General features: G+C 39.4%; 1 protein-coding gene across 6 annotated transcripts in view; it reads left to right on the top strand.

Moving 5' to 3' along the window:
* The first annotated feature begins 1,545 nt into the window (after positions 1–1,545).
* PICALM (phosphatidylinositol binding clathrin assembly protein) overlaps positions 1,546–24,510 on the top strand; it is a 66,824-nt gene continuing 43,859 nt past the window's right edge. For 2 of the 6 annotated variants that reach the window (XM_064719973.1, XM_064719965.1), the window contains exon 1: positions 1,549–1,872. In XM_064719973.1, coding sequence (XP_064576043.1) covers positions 1,743–1,872 — 130 coding nt within the window. In that variant the 5' untranslated portion in view covers positions 1,549–1,742. Of the gene's footprint in view, positions 1,873–24,510 lie in introns of all 6 variants that reach the window. The other 4 variants (XM_064719945.1, XM_064719952.1, XM_064719956.1 and 1 more) reach the window with 4 other exon arrangements.

Genomic DNA, 24,510 nt, shown 5'->3' with positions numbered 1-24,510 from the left:
CTTGAAATGGGGTGTTGAAATCCAGGTCCTAGTTGAAGTTAGCATAAAAAATACCAATGTATGTTGCTGTATCAGTAGCCTATAGCAGCCCCTGTTCTTCCAAAGTGTGAAGCTTTATGCTAAAGCTGTCTTATGCCAGAGTCTGCTGCTGTATACATCAGTGATTTACTTCCCCAGCCTGGATATTTGGGAGTCCTAAAGCAGTTCAGGAGGAGCTAAGAAATACAAATACAGCAGTATCCTCAAAGAGCTTGGCATTATGAAGAAAGCAAGTTCTACATGTTGCTAGCCTTCCTGACACACACACACACATAAATAGCATTATTTAGGTTCAGCTTTCACCAGATGTTCTTCCTCTGACACCAGTTTTCATTACGCATTATAAACAGATAATCCTACTTCCACATCCTGTCAAGCAGACAGAGCTGAGTATAATTTGTACACTGCTTCTCTTTAAGTTGCCCAATAAATATTTCAGTGGCTTCATGGATGGGGGACACTTACAAAACAGCTCCTCAGGAGGCACTTCTGGGAGAGGAAGAACTTTGTCTGCTGGAATCCTGTGGTTTTGCCGTGTTATTCACTGCTGAGTGTTCGGGGAGGAGGAGAGGAGCGGTGTTGCAAGGAGCAATGGGAGCTGCAGGGAGCGGGGAGCCTGGGGCGGCTCTTGGGCAAGGGGCGCTGGGAGCTGAGGGCGCCAAGGAGCCGCTCCCCACTGGCTGTCACTGGCTGTCACACGTAGCCAGGTTTACACCTGTAGGTACCAGGCTGGGAGAAGGCACCTTTAGGAACTTTTTCTGATTTTTATGAACAGAAACCGAGTAACTTCGTACAAAATCCCAGACTGACAAGGAGAGAGCTACCACATAGGTGCAAGAAGCATTAGCTGACTAGCAGAACGGTGGGAGGCTAAACATGAAAGACCTGAAAACCACCAGTGTTTTTATGCTAGCCGTGATGCACATTCGAGACATTTTTGGCCAGCTTTCAAGTAAAAATAACTCCGAAGAGAAGCCCGATCGCAGCAACCAGCCGGCTCCGAACCCTTCGCTGCCTAAGAACAGATTTTTTTTCCCTTTGAGCTTTCCCTAGCCTAAGGTGATACCAAAGGAGCTTCCACAAAAACTTTGCAGGCTGAGAAACACAAAACTACTTCGTTCAGGGGCGGAGACACCCACCACTCTCCACGGAGACTTTACCCGGCGCTGAACCCGAACAGGGGCTCACCGAATCTCCCGAGGGGAGCCTGCCCAGAGGAACGGGAGGCTCCCCAAGGGGAAGGGCAGTCGGAGGCAGGGGAGGGTGACCCAGGCTCGGAGATCCGGGCAGAAGCGATCCCGGCCCGAGGAGCGGCTCCCGCCCCGGCCCCGCCCGCCGCGCTGAGGGGGGCGGTGCGTGTCACGCGGGCGGGGCGCCGGGAGGTCACGTGACGCGGGAGAGGCCCGGCAAGGCCCGAGGAGGAGCTCGGCCGCCGCCATTTTCCTGCGGCGCCCAGTGCGTGTCCCTGTCCCCGGCCGGGCGGGCGCGCAGGGGGAGGGGACGGCGGCCGGGGGAGGGGGGCGGGAGGAGGAGGGGTCCCTGCTCGGGTGACAGGTCCGTCCCTGAGGGCGGAGCGGGGGCCGCCTGCGGCACGGCGGGGTGAGGAGCCCGCGCAGCTCCATCCCCCCGGCGACTCCTCCCGTCCCGGCCCCTGAGGAGGGAGCGGAGCCGCGCTCGGTTCCAGCGCCGCCAGCGAACCCGCCATGTCCGGCCAAAGCCTCACCGACCGCATCACGGCGGCGCAGCACAGCGTGACCGGCTCGGCCGTCTCGAAAACCGTGTGCAAGGCCACGACCCACGAGGTGATGGGCCCCAAGAAGAAGCACCTGGACTGTGAGTACCGGCAGGGACGGCGGCCCCGGGGTCTCCCCGAGCGTCCCGCCGGGGAGCGGGATTGCCCGGCCTGTGCCGGGGTCTCGCTGCGGGGCTGCCGCCCATCCCACCGGCCTCGTGGGGACGGAAAGCCTCCTCAGGCGGGGAGCCCGGGCTTCCAGCGTAGGGCACAGCCCGAGGGCGGGGGCGTAGGGTCGGGGACGTGGCGATGGAGAACCTGGGAGAGGCTCTTCAGTGTATCTGCTCTCCAAAAAGGGCCTTGCCAGCCTTCCTTATGCACAGGGCCCCGGACAGTGTGAGCTGCTGAAGGACAGGACCTGCTCCGTACCCCTTTCTTAAGGAGAGAGAGAACCACGGAGGCCAGGCAGAGGAATGGGCTGCAATTTCCTTACTAATTGATCTCATTTGCGTTGTGCTAGGGCAGCACTCCCCCATTCTCTAGAGGAGGTGCAGGAGTTTCAAGAAAGAATAGCTCATCAGTTATCTTAATTATTTCCCAGGTAATCTACTAGGGGAAAAAAAAATCCTTCTTTAACAATCATGTGAATCTTCCATGCAGGAAAATATATGAAACGTCTGTTTGAGGGGCAGGTCTCTCTTAGTGAGGATGTTCCTAGTCTTCTTTCTACTCTGTCTCATTCACTTGGAAAGATGTATCTAAGAGGACTTCTTTAGAACTTGGATACCTGGTCTTAACATACCATGCAGGTTCTGGCCATTTTTCAGCTTCTCTTAAGAACAGATCAAAGGTGGGAAGGCTTGAAAGGTTTTCTATCAACTGTGATCCGTCCAGGTGATTATGAGGAGAATGATGAACACCAAAGTTCACATTAGCGTTTCTCCACTAAGCTGTAAGGTCACAGGACTGAGGAAGTTCTTGGTCTGAGTATCTTATTGTCTTGCATCTGTTTATTCTAGGCCTTTTAAGGACAGCCTCCCCCCCCACCCCTTTCACTTTCCCAAATATATAATAAAAGATACTGGAGAGATTTGTGTGTCTGTGCCTTCTGTATGTGTGCTTACTCCCTTCCTCCCACCCACGTCTGCAGGAGAAGGTTGAGTCTTCATGAGTCTTGAGTTTGTGCCTTCTGAATTGCTCTGTATCCAAATGAGAACACCAGATGATAGTAGTGGGATTAATTGCTCTGTAGTTCTGTAGTTCTTTCCGCTAAAACGTGTGCATGTTAAAGGTTTAAGGAATTCTTGTTCTGCAAGTACCTGAGAGCAATGTGATTAATTTTTAGGGTAGCCCCAGAACAGCTGCCTCTTGACTCTTTTTGGTATGCCCTCATTCATTTCATCTTTTGGCTGGAGATGAGAGTAACTGAGTGGTCTTGTTATATTTGCTTAGTTGAGGGTGTCAGAACACTGAGGAAATCTTTGGGCTTGGAGTAACTTATTGGCAGGTAGAGAGAACCCCTTGTCATGTGGCATATGTATGAAATGGTGATGTTACTGGATTTCACACAGCAGCAGTGAGGCTTGCTGGAAAACAAACTTTGTCAGGCTTAGCCTGTAATTGTGCTAAAAGTAGGGTTTCAGTAATGAGGCATTTAGGAGCTGAATTATTTTGTGGTTTAAGCTTTGTTGAAAAGAATATGAAGCTGGCCAGAGAACTGCTCTTCAGGTGTGTGTGTGTAAAAGGGTGATGTTCTGGATAGGGCTGCTAGGCAACAGCCTAATGGAGACCTCCAGGCTGCTGCTTCAGAAGGTTGCCTGGACTTCCTTAGAAAGCTGTCTGGTAGTTGCTGGGTGAGAAGACCAATTCTGTGTTTCCTTTTTCTACTCTAGACTGTCAGGTGTTTTAGTTTCTGCCTCTCTGAGAATTATTATCAAAGCAGGGAAAACTTGGGTTTTTAATTAGTCCCTCTTTTTAGTGGTTAAAATATATCATGGCTAGATGTTTTGTACCCTAATATATTTATTAGAAGTCTCAGTTCCTGGCATCAGGAAGTGACACATGGTCTTGTGTTTTGAACTTTTTCTTTGTTCATACCCTTTATGGTTGTATACTTTAAAATAAATGTTTTTTACACAAGCTGTGACTCAAGCCCCACTTCTGAACAATTTGTACATATCTTCCTTTTACAACAAACAATTTAACATGATAAGGCCTATGAACTGACATCTCATTGTAAATGACAATTAATATACCTGTCTTCATAGGCAGCATGCTGCCCTAATGTTTTTCTGATTATTGCTTATTATGATAATACAGGTAAAGTTTACTGTAGGTTGTGTCCTGGTGAGCAGATGAGTTGAGTTTTCCTGTACTGTCCTGTAATGAAGTCTTAGTCTTGCAGCATTTCTGTGGCCATGACATACATTCTTGCTTCTGTATTTCTTGTACAGATCTCAAGATTTCTGACTGTCCTGTTACTGAAATGCTTTCTTCATTAAGCTGGAGCTGTCACAAACAGATTTAACTAGCTCAGCCTCATGTTAACTCATAAAAATGGGGGAAAGTCCAACATAGATACTCATGAACTTAATTATTCCTATTCTTATTTATCTTGCTTCTGACAGTGTGTGGAGTTTAAAAACTGACGTGCTCTCCATCCTAGGTTAGGTCTATTTCCCTGAGTGATGGTTATCTTTATGAAGGAAGTTAAAAAGGAATTTTTTCCTTAGCTCATGATGGTTAAAATGTAATATGTTTCAAAGAATGCTTTCTCTCCCATTACAAAGCTTAGTTGTTTTGTTTGGGGGAGAAAGACTTCTAATTTACAAGTGGACATGCCTTGTGGTAGGTAGTAACATCATCTTGAGGCTGTATACTTGAATCCATGATACTGTTTTATTCTTCTGTTTTGAAGGTCCAGCCTTAGAGCTTAGAGCTGGGTTAAGGATTCTGTTTGCTGTTCTGAATGCTGTGCTTGTTGTGATGGATTACTTGTTTTACAGAAATCAGGTTTTATAGCCTAGGAACCCTCAAAACATAGTTCATGAATTTCTTTTATGGAAAACCTAGTTTCCCTAGGACTTTGTCCCCATTTTCACGCCTATCTGAGCAGTGGGAGCTCTAAACTGTTTTGTGGGTTTAACTTGCACACACAGATTGGTACAACCATTTCTTTCTAGGTAGCTTTTTTGTCCCCACGTTGAGTGTTGGATAGTGATGCTAAGAACAAGTGCTTTGAGTTGTTAGAATATAAATGGTGCTGGGAAACTTGTTGCCAGTTTTCACTCTTTCTTTATGTGATTCTCAGAGGGAGGTGTGCTTGTGTTTGTTTGTGTGGTGGATAATTTATATTAGGAATATCTGAAGTTAATGCCTAGTAAATTTCACTGGGCTAGTTCAGTGAAGCTGCTGTAGCAGGGATAGCTCAGTAGCATAAAATGTTTGTGTACACGTGTGTGTGTGGAGTGTTCTTAAACAGCTTTGTTGTGATACTCGTTTAGGGTTGGCCTCTTGAATGAGTGTGCATCGTAACCCTATCTGCTTGTAGCTAATGGAGTAGCCCTCTTTAAATGAGAATGTGGAAGGATGACTTGGAAGGAAGTTGTGATGCTGTAATTACCCATTCTTAACAGGAAATATCTCTATAATTAAGCCAGAGTGTAATTTCCTTGATTTCTTATTGTGAAAGAAAACATGTATTTTTAAGGAAGGCAGTAAAGCAGAACCCTGCCCTGTGTTGAGTAGATGTCTATGAGAAGCTGTGTAAGGCAGAGTAAACTCGAAGGAACTTGTTGGGAACTTAATCCCTAAGTCACTAATGTCAGCTGCTTTGGTTTTGTCTGGAGGCTGCTGCTGGGATAGAGAAAAGCCCAGCGAAAAACTTGCTTCATGTCTGTGCTGGGGACAGCTTCTATTTCAAACTGAGATGGTACAAAAAGTGTAACTTGGAGAGCTGAGGAACAAGGATCATTGCTTTTTGCTGGATCACCCAAGAGATTTGTAGAGAAGCTGGGAAAGCCAGCGTTGTAAGGGTTCACTTGCCTTTTTATGCTAAAGCGTACCTGGGTGACTGGGTGAATTAACTCCTAGTTCTCTGGGTACTTCTGTGTTCTCCAGTAGACACAGATTATCCACATTCCTTTTATGGTATTTTAGTGCTTCAACTAGCTCATATTTTGTCTCTGGTTTTGGCAGAATCACCTGAGGTTTCTTGCAGCTTTGCTTCCTTTTTGTAATTGACTTAAATTTCTGGAGGCAATCCATTTTTATTTTTGCTTAGAAATGTTCTTTGTAACTGTAATTATTCCAAATACAGATAATTGCATTATTACAACTTTCTTCTGAAGTATTCAGTTTTCTTTCTGAGTTTTTTTCTCTGATTCCTTCATAGTTTCTTTCTTTAGCCAACTTTCTTACTTTTTACTAGAATTCCTTTGGAATATTTGTTCGTGCCTTTTAGTAGAGTATGAGAACTATCATGCTCCTCCTGGCTGCCAGAGGGACAATTTTCTCCTACAGCTGCTCATTTGCAGAAAGAATAGCTGTGTAGTTGTGCAGCTGTTGTTTTATTTTACTTAGCCTGAAGCAGTATTCTGCTTCAGATGAGGTAAGAGGCAGGAGCTAAGGAGGAGAAGCTGTAGGGCACCTGCAATCAGCTCCCTGTGACTCTTCATACCACCACCATTGTTTCCCAGTAGCACTGAGCATTCAGGTCTCATGTCACTTTGGGCTGTAGCCCTAGCTGAGATTTTTCTTAATTATTTTTTTAATCGTGCTGTCATATCTTGTATTTTCTAAAAGGGACACTTGGGAGAAGCATTCTTTGCTGTTCAGCCTGTGACCTAATGATCTATTTCAGTCTTCAGTTCCTAATCCTAAAATCACTTTTTGATTTGTAGATGTGAAAATTTTAAGTTGTCCCTGATGGCTTGTCTCACAAAGTAATGGTAGTTTGCATAATAAGACAAGAGATGACTTATCCAATGTGGAATTTAAGGCTTCCTGACTTTTGCATTTGTTGCCTTATGTAAAGTACATGATTTGTTGATGATGGTAGAATTCTGGGAAAGTTCACTTAAAAAAACATTACTGGTGTCTCACTCCCTCTGGAAAATGCAACATTATTTCTGGAGATGAGACACCTTTTGTATTTGAAAGCTTAATTTATTAAACAGCTTTCTTCAATTGAAAATTTTCACTGCTATTAAAACATTTTCACTCAAAACATCTCACACATCGATTTAATCCTTTAAAAATAGCCCATAGTAGCTTTACTGCTGGTAGGATATGTCCATTTCTCTGTAAACTGAAGTAGCTTTTTCTCAACCATGATAGTAGAAATCAGGTAAGAATTGTAAATGACTTGTGTATAAAGTCTAGAATCCCTCTACTGGGGCAGTTATTTAATATTTTCAAGTAGTTTGCAATACAAGTTTAAAGCAATAATCTCAAGTATGTGTCCTTTGGAGTATTTTAGCAAACTCTTCTGCTGCAAACTTTACTTTTTATTCATGACTATGTGAATTTAGCCATTTAGATTTCCTGTGGGTCAAAGTCTTAACTCTGGGAGTAGCTGCAGTTTGGAGCTTAATGTTATCTTGCAAAGGCTTGGGTATGAGAAATTTTATTACTGATTGTATCTGCAGCTGATTAAAAGTAACCAACAAGTAACTGAAAAAAAGAATGCAATCAAGTGAAAAGAAGCTTTTGTTGCTATAAAATTATTTGGCTTGGTGTTTTCCTTGCTCTTCTGGCCATTTTCTCCATTGTGAAGTATGATCATGAGTGGACAGATTATGAATTCTTAGTAAATTCAAAGTAATTGTATCCTTCAAAACTTGAAGGAGAAATATTGTTCTACTTTGTATTTTACCCCTAGTTTATATCAGAGCTTTATCAATTAACTGGTAGTTTCTAAACTTAAAAATAATGTCAGTAAATTCAGTGCTAAGGTGTGGTTGTCTCAAATCTTCTGAGGGTAAATCCGAGTTCTGAGTAATTTGTCACAAATTGGGTATTGGGAATTTAGAAATTAGGGAACTAAGCTGTATTTAACTGTGTGAGAATAACCTAATGAAGTTAAGCATTTCATACAGATTTAGCAAATACACTGGATTTTCTGATTGTGACTAAAAATCTCCTGTGCTATTTTGCTAAAGGAGCTTTATTAAAGTAATGCTTATCTGGATCATTTGCAATAGTATACAAGGGTAAATTAGGCTTTTATAAGTTTTACCTCAGAAGAGAGGGTGAAAATGAACAAGATCTACATCAAAATTTGACTTGGGCATATTAATTCACAGAATGCAGCATACAGCATTACTGGAGTGAACAGTGGTGGCATAAAGGGAAATCTTGAGACTTTTATCCAGGTCGTGACATAAGTAGTCATAAGTAGTCTAAACCTAAAATAAATTAAAAAACCTCCAAAAGTGGGGATTATACTCATTCTGAGATTTCCTATGTACTTTAATTCATACTGATGTTAAATTACTGAGTTCTCCTCATCAACTCATTTTTGCCTTTTCTCCTGAAAAGGCACTTTTGAAATCTTTACCTGCTGTCCTTTATTGCTTCCTCCTAAGCCAGCAGGCTTCAGTCACAACATTGATATGCTCCAGCAGCGGTGCCATTCTAGCAGGAGTGATTCTTTTGCTGATGTGGGAAGTGAGAAGTTTGCATGGGTTGAAACTGCTCTGGCATTTCACATATTTACTCTAAATATGGTGCTTGCAGTAGCTCAGCTATTCCAGTTGCTGGCTGTGTCTTATGACATCAACAAGGTGCCTGTATTGTTTGTAACCTTTCTTGATTTTTTGAATAGTTAATTTAATAAAATTTAAAGCATAAATTGTGAATCCTTAATAACACTGTGTCCTAGTTACACAGTTAGTGTGTAAGCAAATTGTCTATGTTAACAACTTATAAGAAAGTACATTATTTTATCCATTTACAATAAGGTGATAATGAGGTTCATATAATTCCTTAATTACTTTTGCTCCAAAAAAAAAAAAAACCCAACAAAACCAAACCAACCCACTTGTATTCATCTGCACAGCATAAGTTTCTAAAGTTGCTGTAGTCAACTTGATTTCCAACTCCAAGTGTGTAACATGCAAAGTTTTAGATTAAACTCAGGCTACAAAGCTATAGGCAGAATTAAGCATGTTTTAAATACTTATTTTTAATTAAAAAAAAGAAGTATTTACCTTCACCTGGCAGTAAATCCACTCAGAGCAGCTCTGGTTGTTTGTGATGTGTTACTCTACCCGGTGAGAAGGTTGAATGTCTTGGCTGTCCAAAGGTGGACATTGGTGTCCTTAAGGGCTGCTTGTAGCTTGCTTTGCTGTTGGCAGTGTTTGTGCTTTTGTGCTGGTCTGTAAAGTGACCTGAAGTGTTTCTGTGCCCCTCTTTTGCAGTTCAAGTGTGTGCTTTTTGTCTTGGGCTTGGTTGTGTTATGTAGCACATCCCTCTCTTCCCCACTTCTTCCCCTGTGTTCAGAAGTTGTATCGCCATTTCTCCTGCATTTGCCTGCAGTTGCTCTGCGTTTATTTAGCTGGTACCTCCACTCTTGCTGAGCAATGGGTCAGTATTTAATTTGAAAATGGATCACACTTGAATTTGCTTTATCCTCTTTCCTTCTTTTTCTGCCCAATATTATCATAGTAGTTTCAGCCATCATTGCAGCCTATTTCAAACATTATGAATTTTTCTCATCAGCAACTCTGTATTCTGGATCTGACCTTATTTTTTATGTGAAGTGTAAAACCTTGTTCAAACTGTTGTGATGGTTAAGTCTCCACACAGGGGAATGGTGGTGTTATTTGATTGTGTTTAATTCTGTCCCCTTTTCTATTTGCCAGAAGCCATTGATGTTCATAATTCGGGATGTATACTGTTATGGAGAGATTAAAAATAACTTTCATTTTAAAATCAGTTTGTGGAGAGTATTTACTTGATTATGTATTGCAGCCTCATGCAGTTGTAGTTCCCAAAGCAATTCTTCATTTCTGGGTTGATGTGAGGCTGATTTCATCGAGTCTTGCTTACTCATAAAATGCTTTCATTCTTCTGTCTCACAAGGGACACTTGAGTTTAATATTTATGTAAGCAGTTAAGTCAGTTTGTAAGTTTTAGGGCTGAACTTCAGGTATTTTACTTGCAATTACTTTTTATTCATCATGAACCATAACTAGTCCAAATCCTAGTTGCAGATAAAAAAGAAAAATGTGTTTTTGAACAATATCCTTGTGTTCTTTTATTCTCTTGAAGTGAAGTTTCTTTACTGTTTAGAATTATACTGGAATCTTTAGGTAGATTTCAGTTTTGAATTAATTCTCTGAATGTCCATGTCCCTTAGCTTTCATTGATATAGCCATGATCAGATCAGCTGGTTTTCATTGAAGTGACTGAATTTGGATTTATTATCCTTTAAATCAGTTTTTTTCTTATATATTAATAACCTAAAGTCTTGAATTTATTAGGGGTTATTTCTCCCTAGTGTGTTTGCATTTCAGGAGTGTTACAGTGCAGCACTGCAGAATAAGATTTAGAGTATCAAAAATAAATGTCAAGTGGATTTTAATCATAGGAAAAAAAGAAAAAAATGAACCCACATAGTAACACCTCTGCATTTGTGGACTGAAGTTATTTCTAATAAGGGTATTTCATGCTTAGTAAGTTGTCACATTTGATTAGCAGATGAATGGAAAAGCTCAGGATGCACAACTCGTAGCTATAAGCTGTTTGATACACAGGGACTAGTACACTGTTTGTTGGGCTTTGAGGAAAAATGGTTGTCTGGATACAGATTTGTATTTTTAGGTTCTTGATAGTTAATAAGGAGCTAGCCCGAGCCTCTTTCCTGACCTGTTCAGTTGAAATGCCTTGCTGCTATGCGGCATCATTTAAGCCTATTAAATGTAACATAAGTCACTTTCCAAGCAGGTTGCTTTGCATTAAAAGTCTGGAATATATGAAGCTTGTTTCAGTGCTGAATTTGGTGTGTAAGCGGATGGAAATCCAAAGAAGTTTTTGTGTTAGTTCTCAAATACTAGGGAGCAGCACAGTTAGTGTCACTTCTGAAATTTGGGTTTTCATTGTTATGAATTTGAATTGAATATCCTTGGGATTTCATTGTTATGTGTTTGAGGCTCATGCATTTCTAGGGTCTGATTTTCTCTCTTGTTTTGCTGAGATTTTTTGCTTTTTGTTTACACATAGTTTATGAGGAGACTTTCTTCATATTTAATGATCTGTAAGTAAAATACAGTGAGTTGGAGGAGATGCTTTTGTCCTTATTTTAAACTGTTAATGAGGAGTCTTTGTAGACAGGAATGTGATCAGTCTCTTGGTATATACTAGGGCTGACACAAGATGTCTTAACACATACTTTTACCGGAGTTCCATATTCAGTTTAGCTCTCTGAGGGTTTAACCAATGAACAACCTTACTTTGAAGTAAATTGAATAACTAATTCTTTTCTTTTTTGAGCTTTTCTTATGAAACAATTTAATTTTAAGGATAGAATCTAGCTGAAGGTTTCTTTCCTTTTACTGAAAACCAAAAGACAGATGTTATTTACTACTTGTCTTGGCTTTAGTTTATCTTGGAGGCTGTTTGTGATAGGGACATGTCTTTGTTCATGGTAAACAGAGAAATTCCCAGCCGAAAGCTGTGGATACTGAGGCGCTCTTTCTGTATACAATTGCCCTTACCCATCCAGTTTCAGACTAAAAGTTTGAAACTCCGTATTGGCTCTGAAACTTTGTGAAATTTCATGACCCCATGGTCACTAATGAAGGGCTCAGGAACAGTCTCTAAAAGTGAGGCATGAGGGAAAGAACTGATTTGGATTTATGAAACTCAGACATAACAGTGTTGCTGTAAGGAGGATGTGTTCCCCTTGGTAATATCCTCTGCCTTATCTACTGAGAATTGGTGAAGCTTAGTGTATGGTCTTGGAAAAACTCAGCTTCCTCTTTGCTCTGCATGTTAAATAAAGTTTGTTCCTGCACCATCCTAACCTCTTATCACAGAATGTTCTAAAAGTTTTACTCTGAGCAGCTTGGACGTGCTCTGTAAGGGATGGTTTTGTTGTGCCCTTGTAAAAGAGTGCTGTTCAAATGTGCATTGAGGATGTGCTTGGGACTAGCCAGGGTGAGTCTTGTTTGGTCACAGAGCTCCAAATATCTCATGGGAGATGTTAGTCTAAATTGAAAAAGGAAGTAAAAGCTAAATTAGGCAGGCATTTCCAACATTTCTATTAATAGGATGGAAGAATTTAGCTGTCCTTTTGCTTGGCTGCCTCCCTTCATGGAAGAGTTTCACAGTCACAGTAGAGGAGTGTCAGTTGAAACAATTTTGTGGTGATACCTCTGTTTTTATAGGTAGAGAGGTTGGTTCTGGTTGTTAGTTTTGGAATTTTTTTTAGCTCTTGTGCTCTGCTTCATCCAGTTTTCTAACAGTTCATGTCAAAATCTGATCTGGTTTTGGTCAAAAGAAAAGGTATGAAAGTGGCTGCCAGGAAAAGACCTCCTTTAATGAGTTCACCTCCTTTTAAGTGCAAAACATGAAATAGATTGTATGGAATTGATGGAGCTTGTGTTGAAGTGGCTGCAGAAATGCTCTAAATCCATGTATCGTGAACTTTCCTTGTTACTTCAAAAATGGTAGTTTTTAAAGTAGTGACACTTTTTTTAACTAAAATGACCAGAATTTTGCATGTCACCAAATACATTGACAAGGAAGGAGTAGTTTCTTGGTTTTTGTCATGCTTCTTTCTCCTATCCTAATGGGAAAAATTAAGATTAGTCTCACTTAGGAATTAGACAGAAGTTGAATAAAAATGTCTGATGTGCAGAGTTGTTCTTTTCTTTTTTTTTTTTTTTTTTTAGTATAGAGAAAGATAAAACTCAGCCACATTGTGCAAAACTATTTTCATATAACACCAGGGAGTTCAGCATTTAGCCTATTTGATCTCTGAGATACCAGCTCAAGTACCCAACTGTGTAAACCTGTGCTGGCCTGTGTGTGATTTTCTGCCAGTCACTTTGTAGGAGAAGGATGATGTTTGATTTTCACTGAATGATAAGTATTTGAAGTTTAAGGATTTGCTGCTTTCATCATTCAAAAAATTCAGATACTTTGTCAGGAGTTTATTTTTTTTTCTTTCATAAAATTCATTATATGATATAATAGGCAAATAGTCTAAACTGATTTCCTCCTTGGTCTGTTAACTGAAATTTAGTAAGGACATTTTTGCAGCAAGTGCAAAAAAAGTGCACTTAAGGCAATTGTTTATAATCTTGAGGGGTACTATTTTGAGCTTGACCAGCTACCTCTATAGAAACTTCAATAAAAAAGTATTCCTCAGCAAACCTTCTTCATGAAATCTGTGTTTTGTTTGTCACTTATTATCCCCATGATTCAATTGTCTTTTCCTTCTTTTCCCCTCTTTTCAGGTTTTTCCACTTTTGTTGGTGTGCTTAGGTCATTGTTCATAAGCCTGTAAATCAGAGCTACAGTGAGACCTGTTAAGCTCTGTTCAGTCAGCTAAAAGAGTAAGTGATTATCTGACAGGACCCTGCTGGATGTATTTCCTGAGAGACACACAGAAAAGATACATACATTATCCATACAAAATAGGAAATGCTGCCTAGTTGGATTGTGGTATGATGTGTGTGAAGTTTATTCATAGTAAAAATTCTGTTTTAAAGCTGTCATCTGAGGAGGTTTTCTCAAGTAGCTGGGCATTGTGCTATTTATAAGGAAAAGCATTTGTACTGTTTTGTAATAAATAGTACTGATTTTAAAAATCTAAGTAATTTGGACTTCTTCTGTTTATTTTATGCTAGAAAAGTACCATATGCAGTAATTTTATATATTGGGCTTTTGATGCCTACTATATTAAACCAAATCCAAATGAGTAATTTTTGCATCTCTGTAATGTTGGAAGAACATGATGTAATAATCAAACCATTTTAGAATATGGCTTAAACCATTTGGGTCTTGGATGCAAGAATTTCCCCCTTTTTTTTTTCTTATCAGACTAATTTTAAAAATCTGTGTAAATACATGAGAAGCAATAAAATGTGCAATGTTGTTTTTTAACCAGTGTACTACAGGGGCAAAAGAACCTGTAGTAGGTGCTGACACACCTTTAGACTCCCTCGACAGTACAACTGTTTTGTATTTAGCATGGACTCTTGACAAAAGGGAACCTATTTCCACACATTTACAAGTTTATGTTTTGGTTGGGTTTTTTCCAGTGGTTAACCAGGCAGCCCAGTTTTTTCCACTAGTTAACCAGAAGCTGTAGAGGGTGGTATCTACCAAGAAATGTGTCCTACCGTGCATCAGATACATACATCTTCACTGGCAGTTTCAGCACCAATGTAGGAAGGCAAATACAGAGGCATAACTCCTTCAGCTTAAATACATGCTTCCTGACAGCTCCCAAAGGCATTCAGGGAAAAATGTGCTATTCATGCTCAGAGTTAGATTTTGTCCAGAAGGAAATCTAATTTTCGAAATCTTGGTTTAAAATGGAAGAGAATGACACATATTCCAAACAACTTTGCTGGAGTAAGACCTTTGAGCTACTGTAATGAGACAAGTATTGAAGTAGGGAAACCATAGGTCAGATGGCTTTGGTTTTCTCTTATCTTTGCTTTTGTCCATTAAACTGTCTAATTAAAGATGGTGTGCTGCTGTTCAGAGAGAAAAGGATGTGAATTACGTGTGTGATTAATTCCAAAGTAACAAAGGTCTTTGGAGTTCTTTGGCTTGAGGATCTGTTCAGTGGGATGTGGTGGCAGGAGGTCAGGTTGGTGTTAACACTCACTGGTTTCAGTTTCACTGTGCTCTACTGTGAGGGTGCATCACTACTACAGCATTGCTTTCTGGTGTGTCTTTAGAATAAAGGGGTATGGAAGGTAAACATCTAAGGAACACCCAAGTTGCCCTGGTGTGGATACTCTGTATTTAGAAGATACACATATTTAGATTCAGCAAGTGTGCTGGAAGCGTTTACTGCCAAAACGTGCTGTGCACGAAGTCTGGCTTTTTCTGTTTGCTCCTCGGTAACGCAGGATTAAGGAAGTCACGGGTGATGGAAGTTGGCACGGGCTGAGAGAGCTGGAGTTGTTCCGTATAGATACAAGAAGGCTTTGGGAAGACCTCTGCAGCCTTCCAGTAGCTGGAGGGAGCTTGTAAAAAGGAGGGAGGGTGACTTTTCATGTGGGTCAGTAATGACAGGAGAAGGGGAAATGGCTTTAAACTGACAGAGGGAGAAGTTCTTACTCAGAGGCTGGTGGCACGCTGGAACACATTGTCCAGAGAAGTTCTAGATGCCCCATCCCTTCAAGTGTTCAAGGCCAGATTCAATGGATCTTTCAGAAGCCTGATCATGGGTGACATCCTTGCTGTGGTGGGGGTGTTGGGACTAGATGATCTTAAGGGTCCTTTCCAACATAGACCATTCTATGGTTCTGTGATAGGTACTTTGGCAGTCTTTGAGTATATTTTTTAATATACTCAAATTATATCATCAGAATGCCATATAACCAGGTGAGCCAAAGTTGGGATTAGGAGTTTCTTGCAGGATTGAGGAGGGTCAGATACTGAAGCGAGCCCTGGTTAGGTTAAAGGCTTACCTTCTTGAAAAGGTGGAAGTGCCTTGCTGCAGAAGTACTGTAGAGTTGTGCTCATGGAGGATTTTTTGTTCACTGATGTCTGCTCTTAACAAAATGGTTTCCCTGTTCCAGTGGGCTGGGCTACGGTAATGTCACTGTAGCACTGCTAGCAAGCTGCCAGGTAAGGCATTTGTTGGTGCTGTGCCTGCATCCAGGGGGTATCCAGAGCAATCTGCAAGGATTGGTTACGTGCTATTGGCAGTACAGCAGCAGCTTGTATTTCACAGGCCTTTTTTTAAAAGCATGTCTGTTAGCACAACTTGTTTTTTATTGTATGGAGGTGCAATAGCTATAGAATGTTTACAGGTTCTTTGGAGCAGAAAGAGAGGGCTGTGAGTACATACTGTAACCAAAACTTTACTGTATGCAAAGGCAGATGGCTTGGGCACTGTTCTTGCCAGGGCCAGAGAACAGTGTGGTGACATTCCGTGTGTACGTGGTGCTGCAGAGAGCTGAGGGTCAGTATCTGGCATCACTGACTGATCTCTCAGCTCTCTGTAAACCATGCTATATGCCTTCTCTATGCATCTTAAGGTGAAATCATAGGATAAACTCACATATGCAGGCTGCTTGAAATACCTACATGTTTTTAGTAGGATATAAAAGCATTGTTAAAGCTATGCAATTTTCAAAATAATTAGTCTTCCTCAAAGTTAAAATATTCCACCTAATGTAGTTCATCGTGCTTCCATTGACCCACTATGTGGGACCATTCATGCTATAAGTATTATATTGGATGCTTAAGTAGTATTATAAATTATTCTCATATTTAATATAGTAATTTAGTATTAGACACTAATATATTAGATATTATTGGTTTGATTTCAATATCAAACCAATGGTTGTCATTCAAAATCAAAGCCTGTCCAACCACCTGTCCTAATGTATTCTTAAACAGCAGTGCTCGTATAGAACCCTTGGGGTACGTACCTGCTTTCTTGCTTATCAGAACCTGAAATGGGGTACATGCTCAAGTGTTTGCAGCCATGCACTCTGGAAATACTGACAGTCTTGAACAAAGAACTATTCATAATTTTATTCATGAATGCATTGAAATTAGCATGTGATTAGTGAAAAAGAATATTGATTTTTCCCTGGTTTAATTAGGCCAGTGGGTTAAACATTCAAATTGAATATACAGCTTATGCAAGAATTGTCATGTCAGTTGGCTGGTAGATACAGACATTTTTCATCTTTTAATCAAGAATCATCTTTAGAATATGATTCACAGGCTTGTTATTAAGCATGTTTGTAAAGATAGGATCAAGGCTCTAAGTTTACAGATACTTTTCAGTGGGAATAATGTGTTAGTGTACGTGTGGGAGATTGTAATTATTTTGAACTAGATTTCATGATAAAATGCTTTTAAAGGGTATGTAGGAACTGAACATAGAGCAAAAGTATTCAGTAGTTTTGGTATGTCTTGCATATTTCTTAGTATTAGGGAGCTGAAACAATTGTTGATTTGTTCTGTTTTGAGGAAGAATTTAGTTTTAAGAGTGGGTGGCAGATGGGAAATTAATCCTTAGAAAGGTAACTAATAAATTTTAGATACTTTTGTATGGTTTAGTGTTTTAAGATTTTAACAAAGATAGTTCTCTCCTGTTATAACAACTGCTAGGTACAGGTAACAGCCATGGGTTTTAGTGTGTTTTTTCATTGATTTTCAAACTTAGTGGACCCAGAGAGTGCTGCTTTAGCACAGAGTGCTTACATCACTTTGCCCACAACTGGAGAATACTTAAAAAGGAGAATATGCCCATATGTAGTTCTAATGATGTTTTTTGTTAGTTGCTGTATGTTGGTACACGTTGTGTATCAACAGAGAATTACACTGTCCTGGGAATGTGTGCAGCTGCTCTTCAGGCCAAGATTAGAAGTTACACTGATAAATTGGTGTAGTGCTCTATGAATGCTTGCAGAGGTCTAAACATGTAAGGAAGGTGTAAAACTTTAGTCTGGAAGGATTATCTGAACATGCAGGAACTGTGCAAGAAGGTCTGGCTCACTTGATTTTCATTATAAACCACCAACATGAGAATGTAGGAAAGATGGGCATCCTTCCATATGTCTGTAGAAGGAATTAATTCCCATTATCCAGCTGGGACACTATATTTAACTCTATATATAAATAAATATATACATTTGTATATATGTATGTGTGTGTGTATTTATATGTGTAAATCAGCAAAACTGTAGAAAATGGAGGTGGTCAGATGAATTAAGACTGAAAAGTTAGGAAACATTGAAAGAAAGTTATTTATTAAGAAAGAAAGTAGTAGTTTTTTCATTGTGGTAAAGTTTTTTATGGGGAGTATGGATGCTCAGTCTTCAGTGAGAAGCACAAAGGGAATTTCTTTTTTAATCTGCACCAGAACATCAGACTTTGGAATATGAATGTCAGAAAACTTGGAACTGTAGACATGTAGAGTAACCACTGAAGGCCAAGGCAGATGTCTTGGAAGAACAGAGGATGACAGTAGTGGGGTGGTTGGGTAGCAGTCACTCACTGGTGCCAAAAGTGGAAGGACTTGTCTACTTCCCCTTTTCCTCTTTCTTCTTACCTTTGCATGTCATCATCTCCTTTTCTTGTTATGGCTTTCACCTGTTTTGGTCTTTTGTGAGCGGTTTTTCAGCCAGTAGGATAATGAAAAAACTGCTGTGTTGTCACCTCATGTGTCATCCCCATTATCCCATCAAACACCACTGAGGGCAGGGGCTTTGTGGGATCTCAGCACCTCACGACTGAGGTGCCGAGTCACCAAGACCACCCTTGGGGGGCTCGGGAGTCCTGGAATGTTGCCAGAAGTGTCTGGTGGCTGGACTTTGATCCTACACAGGAGACGACACCTGTATGAGGATAGGAGGATTTCACCGGGGTGAATGGTGAAGGGATTAGTTAATTAGAGGGTGAGACACAGGGTTTAGGATTTCTGTACAGGGGGGTTTAGAGAAGTAAGATGGAGGAATTGGGGCGTGTCCTGTCCTTCTTCTTCTTCTCCTCCATCTTCTGTGGTGATGGTGGCACCTTAGGATTGGTTATTACTAAAAGTGCACTGGTTAATAAGGGTGAAAGGTATTGGGGAAAAATGATAAATATTGTACACGTAACTTTGAGTATAAAGATAGGTGACCGCCCGGAGGGGAGGGGAGTGTGCTCATGGCTGGCTGCTGAGCAGACCTCTGTCGGGCCGAGAGAAAATCTTTTAGATAAACAATTAATAAACACCGAGACCGAGAAAAGATTTGAAGCCTCTTCTCATCCTTTGAAGCGCGGGCTGTCCCAAGGCCACCCCGGGCTTTTCCAAACCATCTAAACAGCCAGGAATCGGACAGGGCTTTTGTGGGGTTTTTTCTCCCTATACTGAGGAGTTAGTGTGGTTCAGAGAAGCACACTAGGCTGACATGACATTAGCATGTCAGCAGTGGAAGTGTGTCAATGTCGGCAGGTAGAGACAGGAATGGGACCACCCAGATTTGTCATGAGTTATCATGAAAACATATCCTGTGAGTTATGTATCTTATGCATTTGTGTTGGTCTAAATTAATGAACTTCTGCCATATGTTAAACTTGGATGAAGATCTAGGTGAGCTAAGCTATGATTGTGTTCAGCTTGAATGTATTTGAAATGAGAATGTTATATTTACAATCTGTGGCTGGAGCTGTTGAGGCAATATTTCACAGTATTTTCATGTTAGTCTTTAAAATGTGATGGGAGTATTTGGCAAGTTTAGGTGAAAGTGATGCTAAAGTCTGTCTTGAGAAATCAATTCTCCAAAGGTAACATAGCCACACTTGTCTTTTCCACAATATTTGTAACTGGAGAAGTTTGAATAATCATTATGAATATTAAATGAAGTGTTAATGTGTTACCTTCCAGTATTTAGGAATTGAGATAAAGAAAAGAAAAAGGAAAATTTTGTACATAATGGTTTTAATTGTTCTTCCCTTATTTTTAACTTCTTTTGCTGTTTCTTTTACCAATGCTTTGTTTGTTGAGGAGTTTTGGTAGACACTACTAATGTTTTTCAGAGAATTCTTCATTGAAACCACTTGTTCAACTGAAAAAAAAATTTTACTCTCTTTTTTGCAGAAAGTATATTAATTAGTTTTTGCAGTTCTCAAACAGAAGTAGTAAGTTGCTCGAAGTGTTGCCATATGAGAAAAATTTATTTAAAGATACCTGAGGCGGTAATGCTGAGTTCACAGGGTTACTGATAGAGATTTAAAGTAATTTGTAAGAATTCCTATTAGAAACAGTGGTTTTAAGTAGGAGAGAAAACATGATAGTCTCATTTGAGTTGGAAGAAAAAGGCAAGATGTAGCTTGATTAAATGAAAACATAAACCTGTGGTTATAGGGCAAGTTATTCAACATTATAATAAATCTTCTTTCTGCAATTTTTTCCTGCTTATCTAATACAAATTAGATTAAATCATCATTCTTTTTAAACATGGAAAGCTCAGAATAGAATGAGACTTCTCAGATTTCTTTAACTCTTCTGGAAATTATTTTCTGAGTCAGTGCATGTAGCTGTTAAGATGCTGTTTATATGCAGAGAAAAAATTCTCAGTGAGAATTTTTATTGTTAATTTAAAAATGTGTGGTCCAAATTTCCTTGTCCACTTTCTCAAGGGGACTTTGGTGAAGACATGGGGCAATCTGATGTAGTAAACTACTTCTAGTAAAGTGGTTTGGTACAAATGGGTTTATTCAGAAGATAAACCTACATTTTAAACCAATAGTGTTTATGGCATATTTTGTTTTAAACTGCAAAAGTAGGTATTTTCTGTTAATTAGGAAAATACTGAAGTATTCACTCCGTTTTCAAATACATACTTGCTATAAAATATTCTTCAGATTAAATTCAGCAGATTAAATGTCCTTTAGTGAGTGGCTCAGAATGAAATTTACCATCACTGTTTCATTTGATCGCTCCAGTATGTCATTTGGGGTATCCTCGTTTTTGCACGAGGGTAATTTTTGGTTACAAATGTATTGTTTAAAAATTACAGTTTTACCACTTTGCATTAATGTTCATAATTATTCTGAGTATTATTTTTAGACAAATTGCTTGGTTCTCTAATGAAAGTACTTTTTCCAGGAACATTCAAATCCTATTTCCCATATTTAAATAAGGACATCACCTGTGGAAGAAGTGGGAAATCATTTAGAAAATTACCATATGCTTGCATTAAGTTATCTACTTTTAAAATGTCAGTTGGAATGTGTAGAATCAGGTCTGAACGTGTCAGGGTTTGTAGTTATCAGAACTATTAATCTGTAGAAGTAGATTTTAATTATAGATTTTACAGAAAACCTTTTCTTTTGTTCTTATTTTGGTATTCTGATTTCTTGAAGTTTTTATAAGTGTTCTTTCATGGCACAGTTAAGTCCTCCAAGTATTTAAATATTAGAGAAAACTGTCTCTATATGTTCTAGAAATGTTTTCAAAGCACTTTGCTGGAATAAAACTGTTGTGTATTTGTGAAGTAATTTAATTTTTTTAATTTTGTAATTGGATAAAATTAGAGCACACTCTCCCTAGTCATGTGTCAAGGTGAATAGAAAAAATAACCTCCATAATCCAAAATATCTGTTTTCAGCTGTAGCCAGTTGAAAAACTCTACTTGAAAGTTTTTATTGAAGTTTTGAAAATAAGGAACTACCTTGATTTGCCAATTATTCAAGGAAGGAAGATGATCTTATAGAAATTTGAAGAAAAAAAATACAACTGGGAAGAATATCTAATATACAGGGGTTAGATATTTCTATTATATTATGTTACATTTCATGCAAACCACTCTGGTTAAAAAGACACATCCAGTTCAGTAAATAACAAAATAAAAACAGACAATGAAAAACTTCGTTGATGCTAAATTCAGTTTCTCCTTTGTTTAAGATCTGCTGACAAATGTTGCATTACTGTAATTGGAACATGCTTATTTCTTTTATTTTTCCCCCCCCTCTCCTTCTCAATACCCCATATTTTCCCCCCTCTTGTGAAACTTTCTCAGTGTCCTTCTGGAAAGGAAAGATGTGGCAGGCATGTGTGCTTTCCCAGAACCTGTAACAGGACTATTTAAAATCCATGTGGCCATATAGATCATGAGCTCTTGAGGGGTAGGCAGGCGAATGTTGGTCTTAAAGCTGTAAAATTGCTTTACAAGTAGTAAAAGCTTGCTGAAACTGTATTCCTAACAAAAAATCAAATGAAGGAACTTTTTGTCTAGTGGCTGACTCCTCAATGACATAAAACCAGTTTTTCATATCATTAACCAATTTGATGTGAACTTGCTGACTTCTGATCTTTCAAATTTTCCCCAAATTCCTGAATTTGTCAGTGTCAGCTGGTGCTACACAGTGTGTCATTGTGTGACCATTGGGAAATGGTCACATTGCTGCTTTCTCACCTATCCTTTGGAAATGTTTTAGCTGTTTAATAGACTTGTAGATTCAGACCATTTGCATTTTGATTAAGATTGCTGACCAAATGAGGGAGCAGCTCCATTCCAGTGATCAAATATTTGTGTAGAACAGGAAGAAAATGAGACCTTGACATAGAGGAAACTGGTATAATTTGAGAATCATTATAGGAATTGAAATCTAGGCAGCCAGGAAAGGAATTTAACTTGGGTATTGACAGTGTAGATATCCATGTCTTTTCCATTATTATTTTATTTTTGTTTCAGCCTTTTGGGTTGAGACACCAATGTTTTTCCCACTCATTTCCAAAGGTATGATAAAATCAGAGTGTGTCAGCTTTCAAGGCTTTGTCTCGTTGAGAAAATGGTCCCTTAAGAGGATAGCAAAGTAGCTCTCTAACAATAATTATTCAATCTTTTACTCAAATCGAAAAATCGTTTTGTATGGCCTTGGGTGAAAGAGGAATTGATCATAAGCAGATGCACACTCTTAAGTAAAATTGTCTCAAGGATAGACACTATCCTGTATTCCAGCATTGTGAGTGGCCACAAGTGTTCCCTCGTGAGCAGAGTGTCAGTCACTGGCATGTTTTCTCTTCAGTTTGAACAATACTAAATTAATTGTGTTCTCTTGAACTCCTCTGTGTGGGCATAAGTTGTCTGAATATTTATTCATGCAATAAATGTTTTATATTGCCTTTTATATTTAAAAAAAAGAAACAAGTTTGCTGTGTTAACCTAAATTTTAAATTTACCAGTTATGTAAACATAATCTGATGTGTATTGGCTCGTGCTTTGGATCCACCAATATGCATTTAAATATTCTTTTATTATTCTTGTATTTTTTAACTGAAGAATGTAATGTGTTTAGATCTTGGCACTATCTGCTTACTCATGTTGGATGATCAATAGTTCAATTGCTTACTGAAAGGATACTGTCTCTCCCATTACATATATTTTTTTAAATGACACAACTGTCAATAACTTGCAGGATATAACCAATTATTTGCTTAAGGTAGTGTCTGTGGTGTAAAAGATGAAAAAGCAATAGCTAACAAGATGGATATCTGTCACAGTTGCTTGACCTATTTTGGCGTAACTGGGATGTGGGGCACACTTTCTGGCCTGGAAGATCTTACTCTTGTAAATGTTTTCAGTCTGATATTTACAAATAAAAATACTGTTCAAAATGAGAGATACAGCTAAACCATTGGAAATAATCAGGTACTGCATGTACATGGAGGATGTAAATCTGGTTTACATTCAGTCTGCTTGTCAAGTTACCACAAATGTCACAGTAAACTGAAACTGGACCTGAAACTAAAACCATTAATGAAAGCTATTCCCAACCCGGTTCTTTATAATCTTACTGTGAATTCATATGTGTAAGATTCTGGGAAAAGAAATCATTCAGGATACCTTGTGGTTCTTTTTTTGTGTGGAAGGAAGCCAGTTCTTTATAATTTTGTTTTAGCAGGCTGCCTGGTGCAGAACGAGGTGCTGCACAAGGCGTTAGGTCACAGGCACATGCTGAAAGCACATCCATTCTCTGGGGTGATTTGGGACAGATGCCTTTGGTGCTTTGTTATCCAGCCTGACTTCCTCATGTTTGCCATGGGTCAAGACTCATCATCTCTTGCCATGGGTTGGCTAATCTACATCTACATGCCTAATGTGGAGTAGACAGAATTCTTTATCATCATAGCCTTGTAGTCACTGCTTTGTGTAGGTGATTGCCTCCTCTTGTGTAGGAATCTTCAGTCTTGCTCTGCTTTTATTCTACTTTGCACCTTTATACTTCTTTCACCTGATAACTATGAATAGCGTAAGACAATGAATCACTTGGCTCTTTGCTGTGATGAAGACTGAACGGTTGAAAGGCTGTAGAACTCTTGGCTGGGAGTTGGAAGTATATTATTTTTTCTAAGCCTGAGTATTATACAGTAAGTATAGTACTGCGTGTTTTGCAGTAGTTAACTTGAACAGGGTTAGGCAATATGCTTGCTTTGGTACAGGTGCAATTGCAAATCTTCAAGTGTTGCTGAAATGTCTCTTGGCCAGACCTTTGTTATGATTCCTTGCAAAACCCTTGCTTTGGTGGACAGAGACCCAAACAGAACTGAAATATGTGAAAGTCACTTGGTGGTGAAAGCTTTAACTGTTACAACAAAAATAAAATCTAAACACTATGTAAAAACAAACTACAAGTGTTTTCTTGGAAAATCTAGTTTTACCTCTGAAACCTCTGCCAAAATTTGATACTGTAGGTAGGTATGTGGTGTTCTCAAAGCATGTTTTGTCAGTCGCATAAGTCTAAGGTTTTTGATCTTAGAAATACCTGTTGGACTACTCTTTCCAACTTCAACTTACTTTGTAAGCCACTTCTGTTTTTGTTGCCTTTATTTTCTCCTTCTGTAGATGTTGCATAGATTTGTAAATTGCTTTAGATTGGAAGGGATCTCAGGTTTTGTAATGAACCCCAGCTTTTAAACCATGCTGACCATTAATAGGTCTGGCTGTTTACAGGCTCTGGTGCCTGACCATTTTCTTTTGCTTTTCATCCTTTTTCTGTGAACCTCCAAGAAATACCCGATTGAAGGCAGTCTTTATATTCCC

Source organism: Zonotrichia leucophrys, chromosome 1 (assembly GCF_028769735.1).
Source record: "Zonotrichia leucophrys gambelii isolate GWCS_2022_RI chromosome 1, RI_Zleu_2.0, whole genome shotgun sequence".
Taxonomy (NCBI): Eukaryota; Metazoa; Chordata; class Aves; order Passeriformes; family Passerellidae; genus Zonotrichia; species Zonotrichia leucophrys.
This window is presented reverse-complemented; position numbering and strand designations above follow the sequence as displayed.